The sequence below is a fragment of the Carcharodon carcharias genome, chromosome 28 (assembly GCF_017639515.1).
Source record: "Carcharodon carcharias isolate sCarCar2 chromosome 28, sCarCar2.pri, whole genome shotgun sequence".
In the NCBI taxonomy this organism is placed as follows: domain Eukaryota; kingdom Metazoa; phylum Chordata; class Chondrichthyes; order Lamniformes; family Lamnidae; genus Carcharodon; species Carcharodon carcharias.
The window spans coordinates 7,594,242-7,620,629 of NC_054494.1; the positions used below are offsets into that span (position 1 = coordinate 7,594,242).

A 26,388-nucleotide genomic window follows, 5' to 3' on the forward strand; every position below is an offset into this window, starting at 1 on the left:
TCCATTCCCACCTGGTTTTGTGTCATCAGCAAACTTGGAAATATTACATTTGGTCCCCGCATCCAAATCATTGATATAGATTATGAATAGCTGGGACCCAAGCACTGATCCTTACAGTAACCCACTAATCATAGCCTGCCAACCTGAGAAGGACTCATTTATTCCCTACTCTATTTTCTGTCTGTTAACCAATTCTCATTCCATTCCCACAATCCCACGTAACCTCCTGTGTGGGACCTATTTGAAAGCCTCCTGAAAATCCCAATACACCACATCCACTGGTTCCCCCTTATTTATTCTGATAGTTACATCCTTAAAAAAACTCCAACAGATTTGTCAAACATGATTAGCCCTTTCATAAATCCATGTCGACTCTGCCATTATTTTTAAGTGTCCAGTTACCACAAGCTTTATAACAGATGCTTAGCATTTCCCCCACTGCTGATGACAGGCTAACAGGCCTGTAGTTCTCAGTTTTCTCTCTCTCTCCTTTCTTAAATAGTCATCCTCCAATCTGCAGGAACCGTTCCAGAGTCTATAGAATTTTGAAAGATGACCACCGATGCATCTATTATCTCGACAGCCACTTCCTTCAACACTGGGGACGTACATCATCAGGTCCAGGGAATGTGTTGACTTTAAGTCCCATTAATTTCTCCAGTACTACTTTCTTTTTTATTAATAATTAATTCAGTTCTCAATCTTGCCTAGTCCCTTAATTCTCTAGCATTCCTAAGAGGGTTTTTATATCTTCCTCCATGAAGATGGAGGCAAAATATTTGCTTAGTTTCTCTGCCATTTCTTCATTATAAATCTTCTGTCTCTGCCTGTAGTGGGCTCACATTCATCTTTGTTAATTTTTTCCTTTTTACATACCTATAGAAGCTTTTACAGTCCACTTTCATACTTCTCACTTTGTTACTCTCATATTCTATTTTATCTTTCCTTATCAGTTTCTTGGTCCTCTTTTACTGAAGTCTAAAATGTTCCCAATCCTCAGGCTTACTACTTTAATTAGGAAACTTTATAAGCCTCTTCCTTTGATTTAATACAATCTTTAATTTTTTCTTGTTAGCCAGGGTTGGATCACCTTTCCTGCAGGGTTTTGTGCCTCAAAGAAATGTAAATTTGTTGCAAACCATATAGTAATTCTTTAAATGCTAGCCATTGCCTGTGTGCTGTCATAACTTTTAATGTAGTTTCCCAATCTATAACAGCTCTATTGCCTCTCACACCTTTGTAATTTGCTTTTCGATTTTGAGACCCGGTTTTTGAATTGAACTACATCAGTTTCAAACATGATGTAAAACTATATCATTCTATGGTCACTCTTCTCTAAAGGTTCCTTTACATCGAGATTATTAATTAGCCTTTTCTCATTGCACAACGTTAGATCTAAAATAGCCCGTTCTCTAGTTGGTTTAAGTTGAGTTTATCTTCAAAATCATTCTTTGATTCTGAAACATAAAGGAGATAAGTTTTACAAACTAAATGCTTTAAAAGAGGAAATATACTATATATCAATTGCCTCTTACTTCCTGTAGTGTTATCAAGAGTGATACCTGGTGTCTCTCAATTAGCCCTTTTTGCTGCATTGAAACTTGAGTCAGAGGTGGCCCAGGAAAGCCATTTTAGATTTAACTTCCCCTGTGTGATGATGATGAGTGGGTAGCCCCACACATTCTTCTGCTTCCCTCAGTTATGATGCCAGCCACCACCAGGAGGATCCCAGCTGTGAGCATCCCAGTGGGAAGCTTTATATCACAGGTACTCACTCCTGCTGACATGGCAACAGCAACAAGTTGCATCTAGTACCTGAAGTCAGGAGCAACCAAACAGCATCATCAATGACTTGTGTCAATTTAGTGTCCTAAGTGTAGCAAAACATTACAGGGAGCTTTACAGAAACGTCACCAGATGAAGTTTTACAACAAGTCAAAGCAGGCGATATTAGGTCTTGACCAAACCATGGTTAAAGAGGCAGATTTTAAGGAGAGTCTTAAAGGAGGAGAGAGGAAGAGAGAGGCGGGGGAGGTTCAGTGAGGGAACTCCAGAGCTTATAGCATAGGCAGTTGTAGTCACAGTCACCGAAGGTGGCGTGATGGAAGCGAGACCCGCCCAAGAGCACAGAGGTGACTAAAGCAAAGAGTTCTCAGGAAGCTATTAGCCAGGAAGAGGTTAGAGAGATATCTGAGAATTTTAAATTTGAGGCATCACTGGACAAGGAGCCAGTGGAAGGGGAGTGTACCACAGGGGTACAGGGTTTAACACATCCTGTCCAATGCCATTTTCCAGCCCCTCAAGTAGGAGATCTGCGAAGCCACAAAACCTAGGAGTGGTTCATCAACCCACCCAGTTCCTGGGGAGCTTCTCACTGTTGGGCAAGACACCCTCTTGCAATTCCTCAAGTCTAAAAGCTCTATTCCTTGGCTATGGCCCCACCACAACCCTCGCCAAAACATAACATGTTAAAAATCACATGTGGCCTTTTCCAGCAGGAACAAGTACTGCCAAGGCTGTGCTTGAAGCTGGGAAAAGTCTGGGAAATATTAAGCTTCATCTAGCTGGATAATTGGAAGGTACTTTACTGAGTAAGGGCTCCACAGCAGAGGAGAAATAAAAAGCAAAGTTGAGTAGCAGTCTGGAAGGGACGAATATTGTGCACAGGGGATAATTAAAAAGGTTGAAGCAGATTAAAGAGGACAACAGCAAAAATGGGAACAAAACTGGGAAATTGAAAATAGTGATATAAACAGGAATAACAAAAATCTGTAACTAGGTCAGGATTGGCAACTAACTAGTGTAGTTACAACACTTTGAAAGATAGACAAGGAACATCAGCAGCGAGTTTAGAGAAAGTATACTACTGGAATGTGAGGATTTAAAAAGTGGTCTTCACAGAATCCCTATGGCATCAAGTGAGAATCAGTCAAGTCACATACTATGAGCAGAATGTTACTGACCACTAAACAGTGGAAAGGAATTTGGAGACGGAATTTGAAGGTGAATCAGGGGGAAGCGTTTAACAATAGAGTTAGAATTGCAGGAGATTTTAAATGTTAAAAAAAAATAGAATGTCAGAGTAAACTTGTGCATGAGAGTTAATTTTACAAGAAACAAAGACTTGGGGCAGAATTTTCCTCGTTGGGCGAGCTTGGTGGGGGTGGGTGGGAGTGGTCGGGAAGACTACCGCCGCCTGGGATCGGGGCCTGGCCGCGATTTCACACTGGCGGGACCACTAAGGCCAATCCTACCTGTGGGGGGGTGGGGGGAGAACAGCACGGACTATCCTCACATGCGCGCAGGTGCACACAGGAAAAGCTCCCCGAGGCACAGAACTGCCTCAGGGAGAAGTAGATTTTGAACAATGAGAATAAAGCATTTAAAAATGTTAACAACATGTCCCCTCGCGTGACTCTGTCACATGAGCAGGGACATGTTAGAAATTAGTTTTAAAACATGTTAATTTTTTTTTAAAATGACGGATAAAAACCTCATCCCGCCCCCTGGATGAGGTCCTGCAAAAAATTCAAAGGCTGCTTGGCCTTTTCGCCTGCCCGCCAACCGTAAGGTTCAGTTAGATCTCTAACGGCCTCAATAGGCCTGTTCATTGTCGGCGGGCACACTGCCAGCTCCCGTTGTCAGCCCACGGACCGAAATATCATGCGAGTGTGCAATGACGTCAGGGTGCTCGCCCAGTGTCACCACGGGTCATTTTACGCTGGTTCGGGTCAGGGGCGAGTCTGCCCGATGAGCGCAATGTTCTGGCCTTGCAAAGCGTATTTCACAAGCCAGACAATGAGGCATTCCTGAAGAGTACTCACTGCTGTAACGAAGGGCGCGACGGCAACCAATTTATACACAGCCAGATCCCATAAACAGTAATTAAATAAACGACCAGATGATGTCTTAGGGATTTTGGTCGAGAGGTAAATATTGGCCAGGACACCAGGGGGAACTGCCACATTCTTCTAATGATGCTATGAGATCTTTTACATCCACCTTTTAACTTCTAATTCGAAAGACGCTACCTCCGATAGTGTAGCACTGTCTAGACGCTGCGCTGAAGTGTCAGCCTAAATTATTTGCTCAAGGCTCAAGACTGGGACTTGAATCTACAACCTTCTGACTCAAGAGGCGAGGGTGTCCCCCACTGAACTACAGTCGACACCTAATGGTTTTAAAGGAGCGAGTAAAACTTAAAAGTAGCCAATTCATGAGTTTAATCAAGCCAGTTAGTTTTTTTTTTAAATTGCGCAGGTTATGCTTTATCAATCTTATAGAATTCTTTGAAGAATAATGGGAATGATTTATACAGATATTCAAAAACCATTTTATGTCTCACATAAGTGGTTACTGGCAAAATGAATGGCTTTAATTATGGAGAAGGTGGCCACATGGATAAAAAGGCGGTTGAGGGGTGGGAAATAAAGGCTATGGGTAAAGGGAAGCTTCACGGCCGCTGGTGTTGCACACGAGGCTTCATGCTGGTGCCATTTTTATTCATCTATTGCGATCATAAATGATTGGGGCTGAGGAATTAGGAGGACAGCATCAACATTTACTGATGACAAATTGGGAGGTTTGGTGAATTCTGATTCAGCCAGTTACAGTTCAATGGAAAAGTGTGCAGTAAAATATATTGAAACCGAAATTTGGGAAAGGAAAGGCATTTTAACTGGTAAATGTGTGAGAGGAGCAGAAGTGTTTTGTCTCATTAAAGGGGGCAGTGCAAATAGGTAAGGCCATAAAAGGCAGAAGGAAACCCTGGTTTTGTACAAAGACGTATAGAATACAAAGCCAAGGAGGTAATGCTAAACTCGTACAAGATTGTAGACTGCACTTGGAAATATTGCGTAGAGTTTCTGTGCATTCCGTTAGGACATAAAAGCAATGCAGAAGGTGCAGTGCAGACTAACAGGGATGTTATCAAGAAATAGGGGGTACAATTATGAAGAGAGATTTGAGAAATGCAGGCTTTTTACAAATGCTACAAAGATTAAAAAGTGATCTGAAAGAGGTGTTCAATATTTTAGAGGGCAGGAATAGGGTCAGTAGTGATAAATTGATTCTGTTGTGGTCACTTTGACAAACGGACCACCGGAGTCTCGGGTACAGGTCACAATCGTTTATTCGAGCAATTGCAAGGGGAGAACCATCTCAATGCAGCTTGAGATGGCACTCTGCTAAACTACAAGTATTATTCAACATATTTATACATTATTGGTCACGTACAAAAACAGTTTCCAGATTCTGATCTCGTCAACATATAGGTTTACATTAAACAGGCATCTCTGGTAACAAGTATATGCCCTGTATGTCTCTATTTGTTTTCACCCAGGCAGAGACCTTCCCTCCTACCTAAATTAGGACCATCTGTTCTTCCCCTATCTGTTGAAGGTCACACTTAATCTTAGTTGTTAATTGCCATCCTCTGACTACAGTCCGGCTCCCAAGGCCTTTCTGTTGTTTGCAGGCCCTTAAGGCTGTGCAAGGTTCACCTGGTAACCTTTAACTGCCAATGTGCTTGGAGATTTTAAGTAATTCATTCCCTTTCCATAAGCTCTTACTGTACCCCTATAATCCCCCTAATAATTACTGTATCCCTTTATTTCCCCCTAACAATTCCATTGGTCAGTGATACAATAACATTGGGCACAGATTTAAAATAATTTCAAGAATTTTTGGGAGCTCTTTGCACAGAGAATGGTCATAATGTGGAACATTCCAGAAAAGTAAAGTCCATAAAGTCTTCTAAAAAGGCAACCAGATCATTGTTTGAAATAAAAAGTATCTGGATTGAGCACCAAGGAGGATGGTTGTATTTGTTGAAGGCCAAGAATCTCAGCCGCAGGACATCGCTGCAGGAGTTCCTCAGTAGAGTGTCATGGAGGCACCATCTTCGGCTGCTTCATCAATGATCTTCCCTCCAACATAAGGTGAGAAGTGGGGATGTTTGCTGACGATTGTGCCATCGGTCAGTACCATTTGCAACTCAGTTACTGAAGCAGTCCGTGTCCATATGCAGCAAGATCTGGATAACATTGGGTTGATGAGTGGCATGAATGCTGTTTGCCACTTAAGTGCCAGTCAATAACCATCTCTAACAAAAGAATCTGTAACAACCTCCCCATAACATTCAATGCCATTAACATCACCTTATCTCCCCTTATCCACATCCTTGATTCACTATCAACTGGGCCAGCCATATAAATATTGGGCTATAAGGGATAGTCAGAAGCCGGGAATTCTCCTGATCCCCAAAGCCTGTCCACCACCAACAGAACACAAGTCAGGAGCATGGTGGAATACTCCCCACTTGCCTAACACCATGCAAGACGCTTGACACCATCCAGGACAAAGTAAATTGAACACCTCATTCACCACTTTAGACATCGATTCCTTCCACCAACAGAACACAGTGGTGGCAACGTGTACTATCTACAAGGTGCACTGCAGCAATTTGCCAAGACTTCACTTACAGCAGCCTCCAAACCTGTGAACGCCATCAGGTAAAAGGACAAATACAGCAGCCAGATGAGAACTCCATCATCTCCATGTAACCCCACCTCCCCACATCCACCCCCACCCACAGCCAAACAACATTCTGACTTTGAATTAGGTCACTGTTCCCTCATTGTTGCAGTGTCAAAATCTTGGAACTCCCTTCTTAACAGCATTGTGGGCCATGTCTACAGCACAGGCCGCAGCGGTTCAAGGCGGCGACTTACAACCGTATTCTCAAGGGCAATTAGGGATGGACAATAAATGCTGGCCTTGCCAGTGATGCTCACATCCCAAGAATGAATGAAGTTATTACTTGGCCACATAACGTAACTCAGAGCCTGACAAAAAAACGGCTGTTCCCAAGTTGCTCTGAAAACTGAGGACCAACTGCAAGACACCAGTAACACCAGGAAAACATTTCAGAATATGCAACCAATGTGGAAAATACATCCTCTTTAATAACATTACCTGTATAAAAAAATTGAAAACAAGAAGTTGTTTCAATGCCTCTAAACTGTTAACGAAATATATTTCTATTACAATACCTGGAGGAGGAGCACCACCACCTGAGTAGTTTTGTCCAGTGGGCTGAGGGGCTCCATAACCAGGGGCTCCATAACCAGGGGCTCCATAACCAGGGGCAGAACCAGGGGCACCCGGACCTACAACAGAAAGAGTTTTCGCCAAGAGTCCAATTAAATAACGTTCCGATGTAAGACAAATACTATACATTTAATAATTCTCTATTAGAGTGTGCTGCCATTTTTGTTCCCTCCAGCTTTTCTTGCCTCCCTTCCTGAACGTGCTGCCTCTCATTGGATCTGACTCCAGAGGTACAGCCTGGAGCATCACCACACTGCAGCTCGATTAACATTCCCTGGTGATGCCCATACATGTGTATTTTCAGCAGGAGGGATCGTCCAATGTGCAAACGCTGGAGCCACGGTTGATCCTTCTACTCTTGAGCAGAGGCACCAACACAAGCTCCCACTCTCAATGAGGACACAGTCTCACGCTCGTGCACACAGATATGATCTCTCACATGCGCCCACCCACAATCAACAGAAAGGCACACGATCAACACAAACACAGATGCATGTGTCTAGTCAAACACACACTCAACGAACCACACTCCCCCTCAACACAGACACAACATGTATACGTAAACAAAAACGGAAAACACTGGAAAAACTCAGGTCTGCTGGCATCCGTGCAGAGAGAAAAACAGAGTTAACGTTTCGAGTCTGTATGACTCTTCTCCAGAGCAACGTGCATACATCTACCTTCAGACATGCATGCACATACTGAACACACAGACAAACATACACCCTCAACAGACAACTTACTTGTACAATGAGATGCACAATTTATAGTTTCAAAGTGAAACAAATTCATTTCTGCAACATTACAAATTATAATTTAATCAAAAAGCCAGTTAACAAATCAGCTAAGAGTTTACCTGTGGGATACGATGGATATCCTGAGCCACCAGCTCCCCATCCGGACTGGTTACCTTGGGGTGCAGGGTAACCCCCTGCAGATGCTGGGTAAGTACCCCCACCAGCCTGATAAGGGCAGCCAGGTCCCTGGGCATAGCCTCCAGCTGGTGGCTGGGGGTAGGCCCCTCCCGCACCCGGAGCCTGGGGGTAGGCCCCGCCTGCACCCGGAGCCTGGGGGTAGGCCCCACCTGCACCCGGAGCTTGGGGGTAGGCCCCTCCTGCACCTGGAGCCTGGGGGTAGGCCCCTCCTGCACCTGGAGCCTGGGGGTAGGCCCCTCCTGCACCCGGAGCCTGGGGGTAGGCCCCTCCTGCACCCGGAGCCTGGGGGTAGGCCCCTCCTGCACCCGGAGCCTGGGGGTAGGCCCCTCCTGCACCCGGAGCCTGGGGGTAGGCCCCTCCTGCACCTGGAGCCTGGGGGTAGGCCCCTCCTGCACCCGGAGCCTGGGGGTAGGCCCCTCCTGCACCCGGAGCCTGGGGATAAGCCCCGCCTGCACCCGGGGGATAGGCCCCGCCTGCACCACCAGGGTAGGGGTACTGTCCACCAGCTTGTGGATATCCAGATTGTCCACCTGATTGCTGAAATAAAAAGGAGAACCGTAAGAACGAAGGATCATGCATTTCAATCAACAAATGAAGAACATTTGAGTACCAATCATAAAGCTCACATCATCGTATCTAACCAATGGGTCCTCATACACAGCATGCACGTGAAGCCAACTACATCATCCCCATGACTAACCTCAGACAATTCAACTGAGACCAAGGACTGAAATTTGAGCTGACCCAAAAGCATACCCAATTTCCCCATTTTGGCCATGTGGTAGAATGGCCACACAGTTCCTCCCACTGCAGCATCTAGTTAGTTCCTAGATACCTCCGCTACTCTATTTGAGAGTCCACCAGATGTTGATCCCCCTTTGTGTCAAGAAAAATCTACCTGATATCAGTTCTACGTTTGCCTTTCCTTTGTTTGAACCTGGGTTGCCTGGTCCTTCTCTTTGAGTTTAATTTGTATATTCTGGACGACAACAGGATCAGCGATAGATTGTTCGTCGAGTTGCCAAAGCAAACAATAGTGAATATAAACAAACTACAAATGAGATCGAGCCTGGGGCTCACCTCATCACCCAGGAAAGCTCAGGTCATCAGAGAAAAGTAAACCAGGAACAGTTTTATTCCCTTCTCTGGTTTCTCAGCTCCATGGATGTAAAAAGCGCCCCAATAGCACCCAAGGATCCATTACTCATTTGAGAGCTGAGACTGTTGGAGTAATTTTAACCTAATGCGCTAGGCAGGAAACGCACAGAATCAGGTGGAACCCTGCTTTTATACTCAGATCAATGCTGACTTTACAAATATACAAATTAGGAGTAGCCCCTTGAGCCTGCACCGCCATTCAGTCAGATCATGGCTGATCTGATTGTGGCCTCAACTCTACATTGAGCCTACTCCCAATAACATGAGATTCTTGACTAACAAGGGAGTCAGTCTACCTCTGCCTTAAAAGCATTCACTGACCTTACCTCTCTGGGGAAGAGTGTGCCAAAGATTCACAACCCTCAAAAAATTTCTAATCATCTACACCTTAAATCGAAGATGCCTTATTTTCAAACTGTGTCTCCCTAGTTATAGTCTCTCCCACACAGGAAAATATTCATTCAGCATCCAGCCTGTCAAGTCCCCTCGGGATCTTGTATGTTTCAATAAGATTAACTCAATCTTCTAAACTCCAACTGATACAGGTCCAGCCTGCCCAATCCTTCCTTGTAAGACAACTACCCACACCCGACTCTCCCCAAAATCCCAGGTACCAGTCGAGTGCACCTTCTCTGAACTGCTTCTAATGCACTTATATCCTTTCTTAAATAAGGAGGCCAAAATGGCGAGTAAAATCTGACAGTCAGCATTGCACACAGGTGGTTTAGGTTCAAATTACTCTCAGTAATTACCTAACAGCGAGGAGGCATCATAGTAGAGCCCAATCCTGTCTTTACCCTCCAGCTGCTGACGCACATATTCCCAGAAGAGGCCACTGGGCAACAAGTAGGTGCAGGAACTAATCTTTCTGCTCATTAGCTCAGCAGACTAAGGGCAACTGCAGCCCCAGGTGCAACAAACAAATTTAGCAGGGTTAGGAATCCAAGTGTGGGACCTGGTCTGTATGCTTCAGTCTACGAGAGAGAAACTGTTCCCACTAAGCCAGAGAATTGAAGCACCAGAGCTCATTTCTTAGGTTCAGGATACTCCATAACTAAAAGTATCGTGATCTTTTTCATGAAGTTCTACATTTACCACTCCCCCACCTCCTTCAAAATAATTCTGCCTTTCATCGTCAGGAAAGGCACAGCAAAGGAAGAAAAATTGGAAAGCTAGAAAATTTACTTTTTGTGACAGCAAATATAAAACTATGAAGGTGTCAAACTCCTTCCGATTGATTTGAAGGTCAGATGTTTAAAGTACATTACATGCAAACGGTCTAAAAACATTTCAATGGTGATTGGCTATCGATGATGTCTTATTTTCTAAAGACCTACACAAAACAACAAAAGTGTACTTGCGAAGCGACTGCAGTGAGCCGTCACAATGTGACTTACCGGGTAGGCAGGGTAACCAGACATGGGGTAACCAGGGTACGACATTCTGGAAGGCAAGACAGAAAGGCCAAGGTGTTTAGTGAGTACCCCACAGCTTCTAAAGCCCAAACAAGAAATGGTTACTACCTTATTGCAGTAATTTGATAATACATGGATTTAATACAGGGGACAAAATGGACTTCTTTAGCCACATGCTAGTATCAAAATGGCTTCCTTAATCTTATTGGTAATTACAGTGGATACAATGTAAAAATGGTCAAGTTTAACTAAAATCTCATCACCCTGGCCTACTTACACCACTTAGGCATGACAACAACTTATATTTATATAGTGCTATTAACAAAGTAAAAGATTTCAGGTGCTGCAAAGAAAGGTAATCAAACAAAAAATTGACATTAAGCCACATCATGAAATATCAGGAAAGGTGTCAAAATCTTGGTTGAAGATGTAGGTTTTATGGCACATTGTAAAGGAGTCGAGAGAAGTAGGTGGGGGTGGGGGGTGGGGAAGGTGGTGGTTGTGAGGGAATTTCACAAGACAGAAAGGTAGGGCAAAAAAAAACAGATTTTCCTGAATGACAAGAGATACAAAAAAAATGAAACAGAAAAAGTGTGCTAAGGACAGATGTCAGGTGGATAATACAATTGAGAACAAGGCTGAATAGAGGGGAGGTGAAAAAGAAAGAAGAGAAGCAAAGAGAGAACTCTCACAAACATCTTTGCTGGGTTCCATGAGAATCGTGTCTTTGGTGGAATGACACCCAAGCACCTACCCCTCGCATATTTCCAAGATGCGGATGATAAGTTTGCTATATTTAAATCTACAGCGGCAGGTAAGAATTTCCTTACATGTCTTAATGGGCTCCATCCTGCGCTCAAATTCACCTTTGAAATGGAGCACTCAAATGAACTCCCCTTCCTTGACATACTAATTGAGAAATCTGCCAGGGACTACCACAGTCTACCGCAAGCCTACCTTCACTGGTCAGTATATGTGTTGGGGCTCTTACAGTTCCACGCTCTATAAGATTGGTCTCATCACCAACCTTGTAAACAGAGCCTGAGCCATTTGCTTACTTTGCAAGCTTGATGCTGAAAGGCATCCTGTAGGAAAATGGCTACCCTGATCAGATCATTTCAGGCTATATATTACGCAAACTCATGAACGGACCTACAGCCATCACTTTCAGCCCAGTCTGCCTCAGTTTACCCTGGAAGGGCAAGGCATCGCAAAAATTTGGGCAACAGGTGAAGCTAGCTGTTTCATGCTGCTACTATGCAGTAGCAACACGAGTGGTATTCACCACTAACAGGATGCTGCCATCAAGCCAAAAAGACATTCTGCCTATCACACAAATGAGTAATGGGGTATATGAATTTCAGTGCCAGTGTGATGCTAGTTATGCAGGCCGTACATCACAGAGACTGGTGGATTGTATCAAACAGCATGTCCCAGCCACTGTTCACAATGGGCAGGGTACAGACCGGACCCAACCAGCCCCTGCTTGCAAAACTCAAAACAATGAGATTCCATGATTGGACAACATTTGCTAAATAATCCTTAGAATGCTAAAAATTACGCTGACAACCAATTTAAGATTGTCAATTGGGCTCATAGTATAGTGCATTTGTGTGTACTGGAAGCTACATATATTAATACTCAGGGCCCTGGTCTCTGCAGGCAGAAAGAACATGTACACACATTGCGCCTGTTTCAGCTAAACAAAATAAGTGACAGCCATTCGCTGGTTCATTCCTCAGGGCAATGCCTTGACCAAACAGGGTCAAGCTGCCTGGTTTAAATTTCAAACAATGCTTGGCAGGTAACTGTCAGTCATCATCACTAATGCATTCTCCATGGCAATGCCACTTATCAACCGATCAGCACTCTCTTCATACAGTATAAACTGTTGTTTTCCCCTTATATTGGTATTCTTGTGAAGTGTCCTCATGAGTGCAAGATGATAAGCTTAGGCATGTCTCCGAGTGTGAAATGATGCTAGCAGCTAACATAGCAGGGAACCCACAAGCCTTCAATAAATACATAAATAGTAAAAAAGAGGGGTGAGGGCGATTAAGGACCGAAAAGGGGAAAAAGCAAGGAAGTAGGGGCTGCTCTTGCAGACAGCCAGCATGGACACGATGGGTCAAATAGCTTCTTTCTGCGCTCTCACCATTCAATGATTCTAGTTAAATATTTCACATTGGTTCACAGAATTATCAAACAAAATTTCACAGTGAACCAGATGAAATAATAGGGCAGGTGACCAGAAGTAGTAGGTTTTGAGGAGCATCTTAAAGGATGAAAGCGGGGAGCAGAGATTTAGGGAGGGAACTCTGGAGCTTTTAGGGCCTGGGCAGCTGAAGGTACGGCTGACAGTGGTGGACTGAAGGAAACTGGGGATGGACCAAAGAACAGATTTGGAGGAACACAAGAGTTCTGACAGTTGTAGGACCGGGGAATGTTAGATATAGGGAAGGCTGAGCCATGGAGGAATTTGAACACAAATGTTAAATACAGAGTGTTGCTGGAGCCACTGTGGGCCAGTGTGGACAGGGGCGGTGGGTGAAGGGGACTCGGTGCGAGCAGCATCAACTTGCACCAACTGAATAAACTCAACTATATCATCAAGCAATCTTTCTCTTGGCACCTCTTATTCCCTTAGCTGATATGACACGTGCGAGCCTCTGAGGGGTGACTTGAATCCAGGGAGGTGGTTTTACCAGCGGTTCATTTGGATAGAGAAAACATATTCCCCCCTGGTTAGGGGACCTGTGACAAGGGAACACAACCTAAAAAGCAGAATTAAACTTTACAGGAGTGAAGTTAGGAAACACTTCTACTACACCACCGACACACAGTGGCAGCAGTGTGTACCATCTGCTCGATCTCCAGCAACTCAGCAAAGGGTGGTAGAAGTTTGGAACTCTCTTCCACAAATGGTATTGATGCTGGATCAGTTTTTTTATTATTCCTTCACTTTATGTGTGTGTCACTAGCTAGGCCAGCATTTGTTACCCATCCCTTATTACCCTTGAGAAGGTGGTGGTGAGCCTATTCCTTGAACAGCTGCAGTCCATGTGGTGTAGGTACACCCACAGTGCTCTTAGGGAGGGAGTTCCAGGATTTTGACACAGTGACAGTGAAGAAACAGCGATATATTTCCAAATCAGAATGGTGAGTGATTTGGAGGGGAATTTCCAGGTGGTGGTGTTCCCTTGTCCTTCTAGATGATAGTGGTCGTGGGTTTGGAAGGTGCTGGCGAAGGAGTCTTGGTGAGTTGCTGCAGTGCATCTTGTAGATGATGCACTGCTGTGCATCAAAGATGGAGGGAGTGAACGATTAAGGTGGCGGATGGGGTGCTAATCAAGCAGGCTGCTTTGTCTTGGATGGTGCCGAGCTTCTCGACTGTTGTTGGAGCTGCACTCATCCAGGCAAGTGGAGAGTATTCCATCACATTCCTGACTTGTGCCTTTTAGGTGGTGGACAGACTTTGGGGAATCAGATGGTGAATTACTCGCCAAAGAATTTCAGCCTCTGACCTGCTCTTGTAGCTACAGTATTTATATGGCTCGTCCAGTCAAGCTTCTGGTCAATAGTAATCCTTAGGGTGATGATGGTGAATTCAGTGATGGTCATTGCCTGGTAATTGCGTGTTACTTGTCACTTACCAGCCCAAGCCTGGGATGTTGCTGCTCCTGGGCACGGACTACAACAATATACAAACAACATTAACATCCCCACTTCTGACCATATTATGGAGGGAAGATCAGTGATGAAGCAGTTGAAGATGGTTGGGCCTAGGACACTACCCTGAGGAACTCCTGCAGTGATGTCCTGCAGCTGAGATGACTGACCTCCAACAACCACAACCATCTTCCTTTGTGCACGGTATGACTCCAACCAGTGGAGAGTTCCCCCCCCACACCACATTTCAATTTTACGAGGGCTCCTTGATGTCACACTCAATCAAATGCTGCCTTGACATGAAGGACAGTCACTTCCGCCTCATCAGCTCTTTATTCCACATTTGGACCAAGGCTGTAATGAGGTCAAGAGCCGAGTGATTCTGCTAAAACCCAATACGATCATCAGCGAGCAGGTTATTGTTGAGAAGTGCTGCCTGTTAACACAGTGAATGACACTTTCGATCACTTTGCTGATGATCGAGAATAGGCTGATGGGGTGGTAATTGGCTGGACTGGATTTATTCTGCTTTTGGTAGGCAGGACATACCCAGGCAACTTCCCCCATTGCCAGTTTGGTGTCAGTGTCATTAGCTGTACTGGAACAATCTGGCTGCAGATACGGCTAGTTCTGGAGCTCAAGTCTTGAGCGCTACCGCTGGGTTGTTGTCAGGGCCCCAAACCTTTGCTGCAGCCAGTGCCTCCAGCCATTTCTTGCTATCACGTGGAGTGAATTGAACTGGCTGAAAAAAGGCATCTGGGGATGTCAGGATGAGGCAAGGATGCTAAATTTAAATCTGAGCTTGATAGATTGTTGTTAACCAGAGATAGCATGTCATGCTGGATTTTAGAGAGCTTGTCAATTAGTCAGTTGTCCCCCCCACCAAGACAGTCCTGTCGGTGTTTCCTTTTCAAGTCTTTATCCATCTCCCTTTGGAACTTACAACTGAATCTGCTTCTATCACTCTCCCCTGTAAGCAGTGGTCTCTGGTTTTTGACTCACCTCCCAGAGCAAAATCTTTCTCCAATTTACTATTAAAAACATCTATTAAATCTCCCGTTAACATTCTTTGCTCTAAGAACAACACGGTCAGGTTATTCAGCCTCTTCACAAAACTGAAGTCCCTCATTCCCTACACCATGCAAACATATGAATCAGGAGTAGGTCACTCGGCCCCTCGAGCCTACCCCACCATTCAATAAAATCATGGCTGATTGGATTGTAACCTCAACTCCACATTCCTGCCTACCCTCCGATAACCTTTCATCCCCTTGCTTATCAAGAATCTATCTACCTCTCCCTTAAAAATATTCAACTATTCTGCTAATTTACCATTCTGGTAAATCCCCGCTGCACTCTCTCCAAGGACTTAACATCCTTATTCTCTAAGTGACCAAAATTCTTTTAATTTTACCTTTAACTTCTTGTAAATCCAGTTGAGCCTGTGGAGACAAGTTGGGCAGAGACACCAGCAGTTGGGTGATATGTAACACCATATTGCCTATTGCTGATTAGAAACCCAGTCAAAAAAATTAGCCTAGTATTTTGAGCTGTGTAATGGTCTAGAAAAGTGGAGATTAAAGATTGGTCACTGGTGTTATTTAATTGGAAGCAATTTGAGGGGGAAGGGATTAACTGTGTCCATAAGAAAAACACTGAAGCTCATGAGCTTCAATGTGGCTTCCGTTTCCAATCACACACTGGAACCAGCATACTGAGTGATTTTGGTAAAAGGATTAATGCCACTTGGTATCATGTGAATGGAAAGTTTTCCATGTTAAAAGTCAGCTGTTGGCAACTTTAAGGGAAAGTCACCAGCCAGAAAAGTCTCCAAACTAAATTAATCCCAGTGTGAATGCTGGACTTAATAAAAAGGGCAAACACTTCACAAAGTCCAGTAGGTTCCTGGTCCGACTCCTGCTCTCTGCCGAGTTGGCCGGGCCACCAGCTGAGATGCTACAGTCGGCCTCAGTGCTGGTGCTCTAGGTGGGGGGGAAGCTCCCCTCGCCTGCCAAGGTTCACCCTGCTCGCTATTCAGTCATCACCGAGTGGTTTGTTTGGCAAGACGGGCTTTAGCTAATGGGCCTGCCAATAGTCACAGCAGAACAGCAACTTGGGGATGGTGGTGGACATCAAGAAGCAAATAAGAGCTGGCCCCAGGGGAGAAAACAACAGCAAACGTCACAATTAAGAGCAAGATTTTAAGTCAGACTCAAAAGTTGTGGAACTGACATTTAGCCCTATTACACACACTTCAATCAACGCCCCAGGTATGACGAATGAATCTAGTTATGAACACTGAACACAGAAGACAAGAGAACTGGGTGTGACATTTAAAAAATGTAGTTCTTATATTTCAGACGTTGGCCCACTCTCTCCACACACGATTGGAATCAATACGCTCTCCAAAGACTCAGTGTATTCACTGTTGCAATGTGGGAAATGCAGCAGGCCTTTTGTGCACAGCAAGCTCCCACAAACAGCAATGTGATAATGACCAGATAGGCTGTTTTAAGTGTTGATTGAGGGATAAATATTGGCCAGGACACCCCTGCTCTTCCCTTAAATAGTGCCATGGGGTGTCTTCTGTCTGACTGCGAAGATAGATAGGGCCTCAGCCAAAAGAGAGCACCGTTGAGCGTGCTGCACTCCCTCGGTATTGCACTGGGAGTGTCAGCCTGGATATGTGCTCAAGTCTAAAGTAGGATACCAATCCACAATCTTCTGAATCAAAGGCAAAATTCACTACAATTGCATTTAATATCCTTAATCAGTGCTTCTGTCGGTTGGAAATGACTGCCCATTCTCTTATACTTCATTTCCAAGAAGAATGTTCCACTGCCATACAACACCCTCCTAGCTCACATCAAAAACTGTCCGATGAAAATTTTACATTGATTGTCAGCAGAAGTTAAGATTAAGCTAGGGCACTGGGTGGGGCAGTGAGTCAGCAGTCACACGTGGAACCAGAGTCTCAATTTAACCCAGACTGATGAGCTGAATGTGTCTGAAACACTGTAGTCTGCAAGCCCTACATAAAATGCATCTTAACCCAGTTCTCAGTAGGCCCAGCACACAGCTCAGAACCAAATCTGAAATCAGCACGAGACTGGCAAACTAATGAGATTACACAAAAGGAGGAGCTGGAATATGGGTCTCTCTCACGGGTGCAGTCTGCTGTGGTTGGAGCTGAGACTGGATGAAGAAAGCTCTCTGTGCTCGGCTAGCTGCACTGCAGATTTCCAGGATATTTATTGCCAATTTTACCATTGCCCTTGGAGATGCTTCCAGCTGGGATGCAGTTCAATGGGTGCTGGGCACTCTCCAGTCACATGCCCCAATTAGTCAGGCAATTCTCAACAATGAGTACTGGCAGAGTACCAAACATGGAGGGCATCATAACCCCTTCAATCATGCCCCCAACCGATATGTAAACATAGGCAGGTGAAAGGACAGCTAAGGGGATGGTCACTGGATAGCTCTCCCAAATTTCTCTGTAGTGACAGCTTTCGAGCTAATGCAGGATACATCTGGCCCATACTTTACTCTTATATAAAATACAGATATAAATCCAAAAACAGCCACATTTTCAAACACCAACTGTTTGTATCAATACTACAAGTATGTTCTTTAGAATTCTTTTCCCCAAATATAAAGAGAAGACTTGGCATTGTTTGGAGATTGGCGATGGTTCTTAGTCCACCGCCTGAACATAGCATTTACAGGAGCTTCACTGACAGCGAGGCTTCAGCTATTTCAAATGCTTGAGGATTAGGATGAGTGTGAGGTGTGTAGTCAGATGTGCGAGTTATGCAGCCCTCTCTGGGTTGGGAATGGTCTGGGGAACTGACCTTTGTGCACCTCTAAGAGCTCCAGTTTCTGTCTGGCATTAGCCTCTGCTGAGTGTTCAGCAAGAAAGGGCCTAGCGGGTCTCCAGGAAAGGTGTCCAAGCTGTTTGGTCCATACACAGCATGCTCTAATTGGTATATAGCCCATAACTGTATGTCTGTGGTGGAACTGGTCTTCACACACTAGCATGATGTACTTCCCCCTCAATGCTGACAGCAAGAGTTGTGCTGGGCTGCTGTTTGACAGATAAGATGTTACTTGGTGATTGACGTAGATCTTAAAGATCCATGAAATCAGTCAACACAGAAGGAGGCCATTCAGCCTATTGTGCCAGCTCTTGGAGCTATCCAAACAGCCCCACTACCCTGTTCTTACCCCACAGCCCTGCAAATATCTCCTTTCAATTACTTATCCAATTCCCATTTGAAAGTTACCATTGTGAGGTTATCCATCTTGGTAGGAAAAACATAAATAGAGTATTTCTTAAATGGAGAGAGGCTGGGAAGTGTTGAACTCCAAAGGGACTTTCCTTGGTCATGAGTCACTGAAAGCTAACATGCAGGTACAGCAAACAATTTGGACGGCAAATGATATGTTGGCCTTTATTAAAAGAACATTTGAGTGTGGGAGTAAAGATGTCTTACTGTAATTATATAAAGCCTTGGTGAGACTGCACCTGGAGTATTGTGTACAATTTTGGTCTATTTACCCAAGGAAAGATATACTTGCCATAGAGGGAGTGCAATGGAGGTTCACTAAATTAATTCCTGGGATGGAGGGATTGTCCTATGAGGAAAGGTTAAACAGACTGGGCCTTTATTCTCTGGAGTTTAGAAGAATGAGAGGTGATCTCATTCAAACATACAAAATTCTTACAGGGTTCCACAGGATAGATGCAGAAAGGATGTTTTCCCTGACTGGGGTGTGTGTGTGTGTGTGTGTGTGTGTGTGTGTCTAGAACCAGGGGACACAGTCTCATAATAAGGGACAGGTCATTTAGGACTGAGGTGAGGAGGAATTTCTTCACTGAAGGGTGGTGAATCTTTGGAAGTCTCTGCCCCATAGGGCTGTGGAGGCTCAGTCGCTGAGTATGTTCAAGACTGAGATCGATAGATTTCCACATATTAAAAACATGAAGGGATACGGGGATAGTGCAGGAAAATGGTGTTGAAGTAGATCAGCCATGACCTCATAGAATGGCGAAGTGGGCTCAAAGGGCTGAATGGGCATTCCTGCTCACATTTCTTAAGTTATGAACTGGCTTCCAATGCCCTTACAAGCATAGCATTCAGATCACAACAACTCACTGTGATAAATGAAATCTCATCTCCACCTCTGATGCTTTTGCCAATTATCTTAAATCCACGTCCTCTGATTATTAATTCTTGTGTGCATTATGCTCTAGTGTTATTCAAAGAACAGAGTTATCCTGGAATCCTGACCGGCAGTGCTCCCTTATACACTTACAAAAGCAGATTAACTGGCCTTTAACCAGTACTTGTGTGATCTGGTAGTGTACAAAGCGGCTACTGTGTTTGTCTACACAACAAAAGTCTGCAGGCTTCAGAAGTGATTTGTTGTATCCAAGGCATTGCGATGTTCTGGAATAATGGTGCTGCAATCTTCTCAGGGCGAGGCGAGAGACCTTGCTGTTCTAACAGAGGGGAATTGAAGACTCTCCCACATTGGCAAAGGGCATCTCCATGAGCGCAACATTTACAAAATGAGAAGCAAAGCCCCCACTTTATATAATCCAGCCTTTACCAATCTGCCAAATGCTGCAGTCACACCACAGGAATCGAGTCTGTTCCAACGCCCTTCAACCAGGAGCTTGAGCTGGCCTCAGTAAACACCCAGGATCCCTGTCCCAGTCCCTAAGGCCAAAGCTCAGGATAATGAGGAAAGGATTGAAATATTTTACAGATTGTTTGACAAGTTATAACACGTTATTAATAAACTAACACCACCACAGTAACTACACTATTCACCCAGATCCTGAGCAATCACCGCCCTGACATTTGTCAGACAATAAACATTATAACTACTGGTTAGTTACTAGTTATGGTAACCAATAACTACCATAACCTGTACAGTTATGGTAACCAATAACTACCATAACCTGTACAGTTATGGTAACCAATAACTACCATAACCTGTACAGTTATGGTAACCGACTCTAACCTGTGTAACCAATGCTTGTAATTATCATAAAATGTGGTAGTTAGTGTAACCAATCCAGTAACTAGTAACTACTACCAGTGGTTAGTGAAGATGATTGGCCCCTGGGCCCCCCACCCCTCCCCCACCCCTCCACCAGGCCGCTCCCCCCCGAGACCCCGCCCCGAGACCCGCGCTTTGGTAACAGCCACAGCCGGACCCGGGACCCGATCCCCCGGCCCCGAACTCCGGATCCCCCCCGATCCCCGATCCCCCGATCCCCCGGGTTTACCTGCTCTTCACCGGCTCCAAGACGAAGGGCGCTTCCGACTTCAGAGTCAACAACACCCCCACAGGCCTGCGCCAATCACAGCCCAGCCTCCCAGCCAGGGGCCAATCACAGCCCGGCCTCCCGGCCCTGCGCCAATCACAGCCCAGCCTCCCAGCCAGGGGCCAATCACAGCCCAGCCTCCCGGCCCTGCGCCAATCAAAGCCCAGCCTCCCAGCCAGGGGCCAATCACAGCCCGGCCTCCCGGCCCTGCGCCAATCACAGCCCAGCCTCCCAGCCAGGGGCCAATCACAGCCCAGCCTCCCAGCCAGGGGCCAATCACAGACCAGCCTCCCAGCCAGGGGCCAATCACAGCCTAGATTCCCAGCCTGGGGCCAATCACAGCCCAGCCTCCCAGCCCTGCGCCAATCACAGTCTAGCCTCCCAGCCAGGGGCCAATCACAGCCCAGCCTCCCAGCCAGGGGCCAATCACAGCCTAGCCTCCCAGCCAGGAGCCAATCGCAGCCTAGCCTCCCAGCCAGGGGCCAATCACAGCCTACCCTCCCAGACAGGGGCCAATCACAGCCTAGCCTCCCAGCCAGGAGCCAATCACAGCCTAGCCTCCCAATCAGAAGCCAATCACAGCCTAGCCTCCCAAACAGGAGCCAATCACAGCATGGCCTACCCAGCTTCGAGCCAATCAAAGACTAGCCTCCCAACACTGGAGCCATTTATAGGGCGCACCTTGCAGATTCCAGCCAATCATAGCCCGCGATACCCAAAACCAAGCCAATCTAAGCCTGAACCTCCCAAGACCTTGAGCCAATCACCATCTGGCCCTCTCAAGGCACAGAGCCAATCGGAACCAGGCCCTCGCATGCCCAAGCCAATCACAGCCACCATCAGTCCCACCCCCTAACACTCCCTGGCCAATTTGGGAGCAGCAACAGTATTTCTTTCGCCTGAACTATGATGTGCAGCTCCTGTTTATAGAGCTGAGGGGTGTTCGTGGCTCCTTGCAAGCGTTGCCCATCTTTTCCAGGACCTGATCAAAGTCTGGACCATGGTCGCCTCGCAATGCAGCTCTCCCCCGTCAGGAGTAGCGGCTATCGTCAGAGAGCCGCTGCTCAGGAATCTGCCCCTCCGTCCTTTTCAGTGGTTGGCGGAGAGGAGGGCTGCGGCTGCTGGGCTGACCAGGATCGGGGACGTGCTGGGTGGCGGAGGAATGGGCTCGATGCTCCCGCAGGAGTTGGCACATCGGTGGGCGTCCGGCTCGTGGCGAGGGACACTCTTCTGAAAGTGGATTTTAAAGAAAAAACAGCTGATTGGTGAGTAAATCCTGGGAGCAGACTCGGAGGGAGGAGCACCAGAGCGGTGACCTCGGGGCACAGACTAACTGAAGCCAAAACTGAAAAAGTGACATCACAGGAAAGCTGTGACCTGATTGGTTGGTAGGAAATCTGCAACAACTTTGAAAAAAAAAGCTGCAAAGCTAATTAATAAATTAATTATCTAAGTAGAGATGGCTGGGCAGGTGATGTGCTGTAGCTGTATGGTGTGGGAGCTGGCAGATCCCATTGCAAGCGGCAGGGACCACAGCTCCAGCAAGTGTTGGTTGTTGGAGAAACTCCGGCTCAGAATTGATGAGCTGGGGTCCGAGCTCCGGACGCTGCGGCATATCTGGGAGGAGAAGAGTTACCTGGACGCTTTGTATCAGGAGGCGGTCACACCTGGTAGATTAAGTACCTCAATCCGGTCAGTGGTCAGGGTCAGCAGGGTGTGACTGCAGGTGAGGCAGTTAGAGGGATCCTGTATTCAAGGTACGAAGTACTTGCTCCCTGTGTGGATGAGGAACAGGGCTGTAGGGAGGATGAGCCAGCTGACCAAGGTTACCGTGGCACAGGAGGCCATTAAAGAGGGGGGAGCAAAAAGACAAGTGGTATTTGTAGGGGATTCTATAATTAGGGGAATAGATAACATCCTTTGTAAGCAGGATTGAGAGTCCCGCATGGTATGTTGCCTGCCCGGTGCCAGGGTGAGGGACATCTCTGACCGGCTTGAAAGGATATTGGAGAGGGAGGGGGAGGATCCAGTTGTTGTGGTCCATGTTGGGACAAATAACATAGGTAAGACTAGGAAAGAGGACCTGTTTGGGGATTATCAGGAACTAGGAACTAAATTAAAGAACAGATCCTCAAGGGTTATAATCTCCGGATTACTACCCGAGCCACGTGCAAATTGGAATAGGGACGCGAGAATAAGGGAAGTAAACACGTGGCTAAAGGAGTGTTGTGGGAAAGAGGGGTTCCATTTCGTGAGGCACTGGCATCAATATTGGAAGATGAGGGATCTGTACTGTTGGGACGGTCTCCATCTGAACCGATCTGGGACCAATGTTCTAGCGAAAAGGGTAAATAGGGTGGTCAACAAGACTTTAAAGTAGAAAGTGGGGGGGAGGGAAGGGTAAAACTCCAAGAAATATGACTAATGGGAAACAAAGCAGCAGGTTAGCTTGTGGGGGGTGATGGATTCAACTTCATGGAAAATTATGAAAAAACTGAAAAGAAAGGAGAGCCCAGGAGAGGCTATTAAAGTCTCCAGAACACAGAATAGGACAGAGTGTTTGGAAACGGCTAGGAATCTAACTTCAAGCACATCAGATAAAGGGACGACAATGAGAAAGGGGATGGGAAATACAGGACTGAAGGTGTTGTTTCTGAATGCACACAGTATACGAAATAAGGTAAATGAGCTTGTGGCGCAGATTGAAATTGGCAGGTATGATGTGGTGGGCATCACGGAGACATGGCTGCAAGGGGACCAGGACTGGGAGCTAAATATCCAAGGATATACATCCTATCGAAAAGATAGGCAGGTTGGCAGAGGGGGTGGGGTTGCTTTGTTAGTAAGAAATGAAATTAAATCCATAGCAAGAAACAACGTAGGGTCAGATGATGTAGAATCTGTGTGGGTAGAGTTGAGGAACCGCAAAGGTAAAAAAACCATAATGGGAGTTATGTACAGGTCTCCGAACAGTAGTCAGGATGTGGGACACAAGATACACCAGGAGATAGAAAAGGTGTGTAAGAAAGGCAAGGTTACAGTGATCATGGGGGATTTCAATATGCAGGTAGACTGGGAAAATCAGGTTGGTAGTGGATCCCAAGAAAAGGAATTTGTGGAATGTCTACGAGATGGCTTTTTGGAGCAGCTTGTGGTGGAGCCCACTAGGGAACAGGCAATTCTCGATTTCGTGATGTGTAATGAGGCAGATTTGATCAGGGGGCTTAAGGTGAAGGAACCCTTAGGAGGAAGTGACCATAATATGATAGAATTTACCCTGTAATTTGAGAGGAAAAAGGTGGAATCAGATGTAACGGTATTACAGTTGAATAAAGGCAACTACAGAGGCATGAGGGAGGAGCTGGCCAGAATTGACTGGGAGATGAGCCTAGCAGGAAAGACAGTGGAACAGCAATGGCAGGAGTTTCTGGGAATAATTTGGGAGATACAGCAAAAATTCATCCCTAGGAAGGAGAAGCAAACTAAAGGGAGGACGAAGCAACCATGGCTGACAAGGGAAGTCAGGGACAACATAAAAGCTAAAGAGAAAGTATACAATGCAGCGAAGAGCAGTGGGAAACCAGGGGATGGGAAGCCTACAAAGACCAACAGAGGACAACTAAAAAAGAAATAAGGAGGGAGAAGATTAAATATGAGGGTAAACTAGGCAGTAATATAAAAGCAGATTGCAAGAGTTTTTTTAGATATATAAAGGGTAAGAGGGAGGAAAAAGTGAACATTGGGTCACTGGAAAATGACGCTGGAGAAGTAGTAGTGGGGAACAAAGAAATGGCGGAGGAACTGAATAGGTACTTTGCGTCAGTCTTCACGGTGGAAGACACGAGTGACATCCCCAAAGTTCAAGAGAGTCGGGGGGCAGAGGTGAGTATGGTGGCCATTACCAAGGAGAAGGTGCTAGGAAAACTGAAAGGTCTGAAGGTGGATAAATCACCTGGACCAGATGGATTACACCCCAGAGTTCTGAAGGAGACAGCTGAAGAGTTAGTGGAGGCATTAGTGGTAATCTTTCAGGAATCACTGGAGTCAGGGAGGGTCCTAGTGGACTGGAAAATCGCTAATGCAACCCCCCTGTTTAAGAAGGGAGTGAGGCAAAAGACGGGAAATTACAAGCCGATTAGCCTGACCTCGGTCGTTGGTAAGATTTTAGAGTCCATTATTAAGGATGAGATTTCAGAATACTTGGAAGTGCATGGTAAAATCAGGCAAAGTCAGCATGGTTTCATCAAGGGGAGGTCATGCCTGACAAATCTGTTAGAATTCTTTGAGGAGGTAACAAGTAGGTTAGACAAAGAAGAGCCAATGGATGTTATCTACTTGGACTTCCAGAAGGCCTTTGGCAAGGTGCCGCACAGGAGGCTGCTCAGTAAGATAAGAGCCCATGGTGTTAGAGGCAAGGTACTAGCATGGACAGAAGATTGGCTGTCTGGCAGGAGGCAGAGAGTGGGTATAAGGGAGTCCTTCTCAGGATGGGGGCCGGTGACTAGTGGAGTTTTGCAGGGGTCAGTGTTGGACCACAACTTTTCACTTTATACATTAATGATCTAGATGAAGGAACTGAGGGCATCCTGGCTAAGTTTGCAGATGATACAAAGATAGGTGGAGGGACAGGTTGTATTGAGGAGGCAGGGAGGCTGCAGAAGGATTTGGACAGGTTAGGAGAATGGGCAAAGAAGTGGCAGATGGTGGCAGTGGGGAAGTGTGAGGTCATGCACTTTGGTAGGAAGAATAATGGCATAGATTATTTTCTAAATGGGGAGAGAATTCAGAAATCTGGAGTGCAAAGGGACTTGGGAGTCCTAGTCCAGGATTCTCTTAAGGTTAACTTGCAGGTTGAGTCGGTAGTTAGGAAGACAAATACAATGTTGGCATTTATTTCGAGAGGACTAGAATATAAAAGCAGGGAAGTGCTGCTAAGGCTTTATAAGGGTCTGGTCAGACCACATTTAGAATATTGTGAGCAATTTTGGGCCCCGTATCTCAGGAAGGATGTGCTGGCCCTGGAGAGGGTCCAGAGGAGGTTCACGAGAATGATCTCAGGAATGAAAGGCTTAACAAATGAGGAACGTTTGAGGACTCTGGGTCTATACTCGATGGAGTTTAGAAGGACAAGGGGGGATCTGATTGAAACTTACAGAATACTGAAAGGCCTGGATAGAGTGGACGTGGGGAAGATGTTTCCATTAGTAGTAGAGACAAGGACCCGTGGGCACAGCCTCTGAGTAAAGGGAAGACCTTTTAGAACAGAGATGAGGAGAAACTTCTTTATCCAGGGAGTGGTGAATCTATGGAATTCATTGCCACAGAAGGCTGTGGGGGCCGGGTCATTGAGTGTATTTAAGACCGAGATAGATAGTTTCTTGATTGGTAAGGGGATCAAAGGTTACCGGGAGAAGGCGGGAGAATGGGGTTGAGAAACTTATCAGCCATGATTGAGTGGCGGAGCAGACACGATAGGCCGAATGGCCTAATTTCTGCTCCTATGTCTTATGGTCTTATGGCCGATGCCATTCGATATCTCTGGACAGTCGTGCTCGGCCCCAATGTTATTTTGGGTCTTGAGGTGGCCCAGTTGTGTGGTGGTCTTCTGCCTGAACGTTCCCCTGTTCGGACGGAATTCCACATTGGCCCCAAGCCCCGAGTCCTCCCTTGGGTGCCGGTGCCCCGCAATATGAGCCGCCTCGGGGAAATGCCCTCTGTGCCCTTTAGCACAGCGCGGAGGGGTTTCCTGTACAGGCTGCTGCAC

At 45.9% G+C, this 26,388-nt stretch overlaps 1 protein-coding gene across 4 annotated transcripts in view; it reads right to left on the reverse strand.

Moving 5' to 3' along the window:
• Positions 1-20,701, reverse strand: part of LOC121270757 (annexin A7-like) — a 51,788-nt gene extending 31,087 nt beyond the window's left edge. Inside the window, exons 1-5 of one of the 4 annotated variants that reach the window (XM_041176157.1) lie at positions 20,586-20,701; positions 10,601-10,646; positions 8,478-8,582; positions 7,967-8,327; positions 7,053-7,169 (exon numbers count right to left, since the gene is read on the reverse strand). In XM_041176157.1, the coding sequence (XP_041032091.1) occupies positions 7,053-7,169; positions 7,967-8,327; positions 8,478-8,582; positions 10,601-10,645 (628 nt within the window). In that variant the 5' untranslated portion in view covers position 10,646; positions 20,586-20,701. Of the gene's footprint in view, positions 1-7,052; positions 7,170-7,966; positions 8,583-10,600; positions 10,647-20,585 lie in introns of all 4 variants that reach the window. The other 3 variants (XM_041176156.1, XM_041176155.1, XM_041176154.1) reach the window with 3 other exon arrangements.
• Between the last annotated feature and the right edge of the window lie 5,687 nt (positions 20,702-26,388).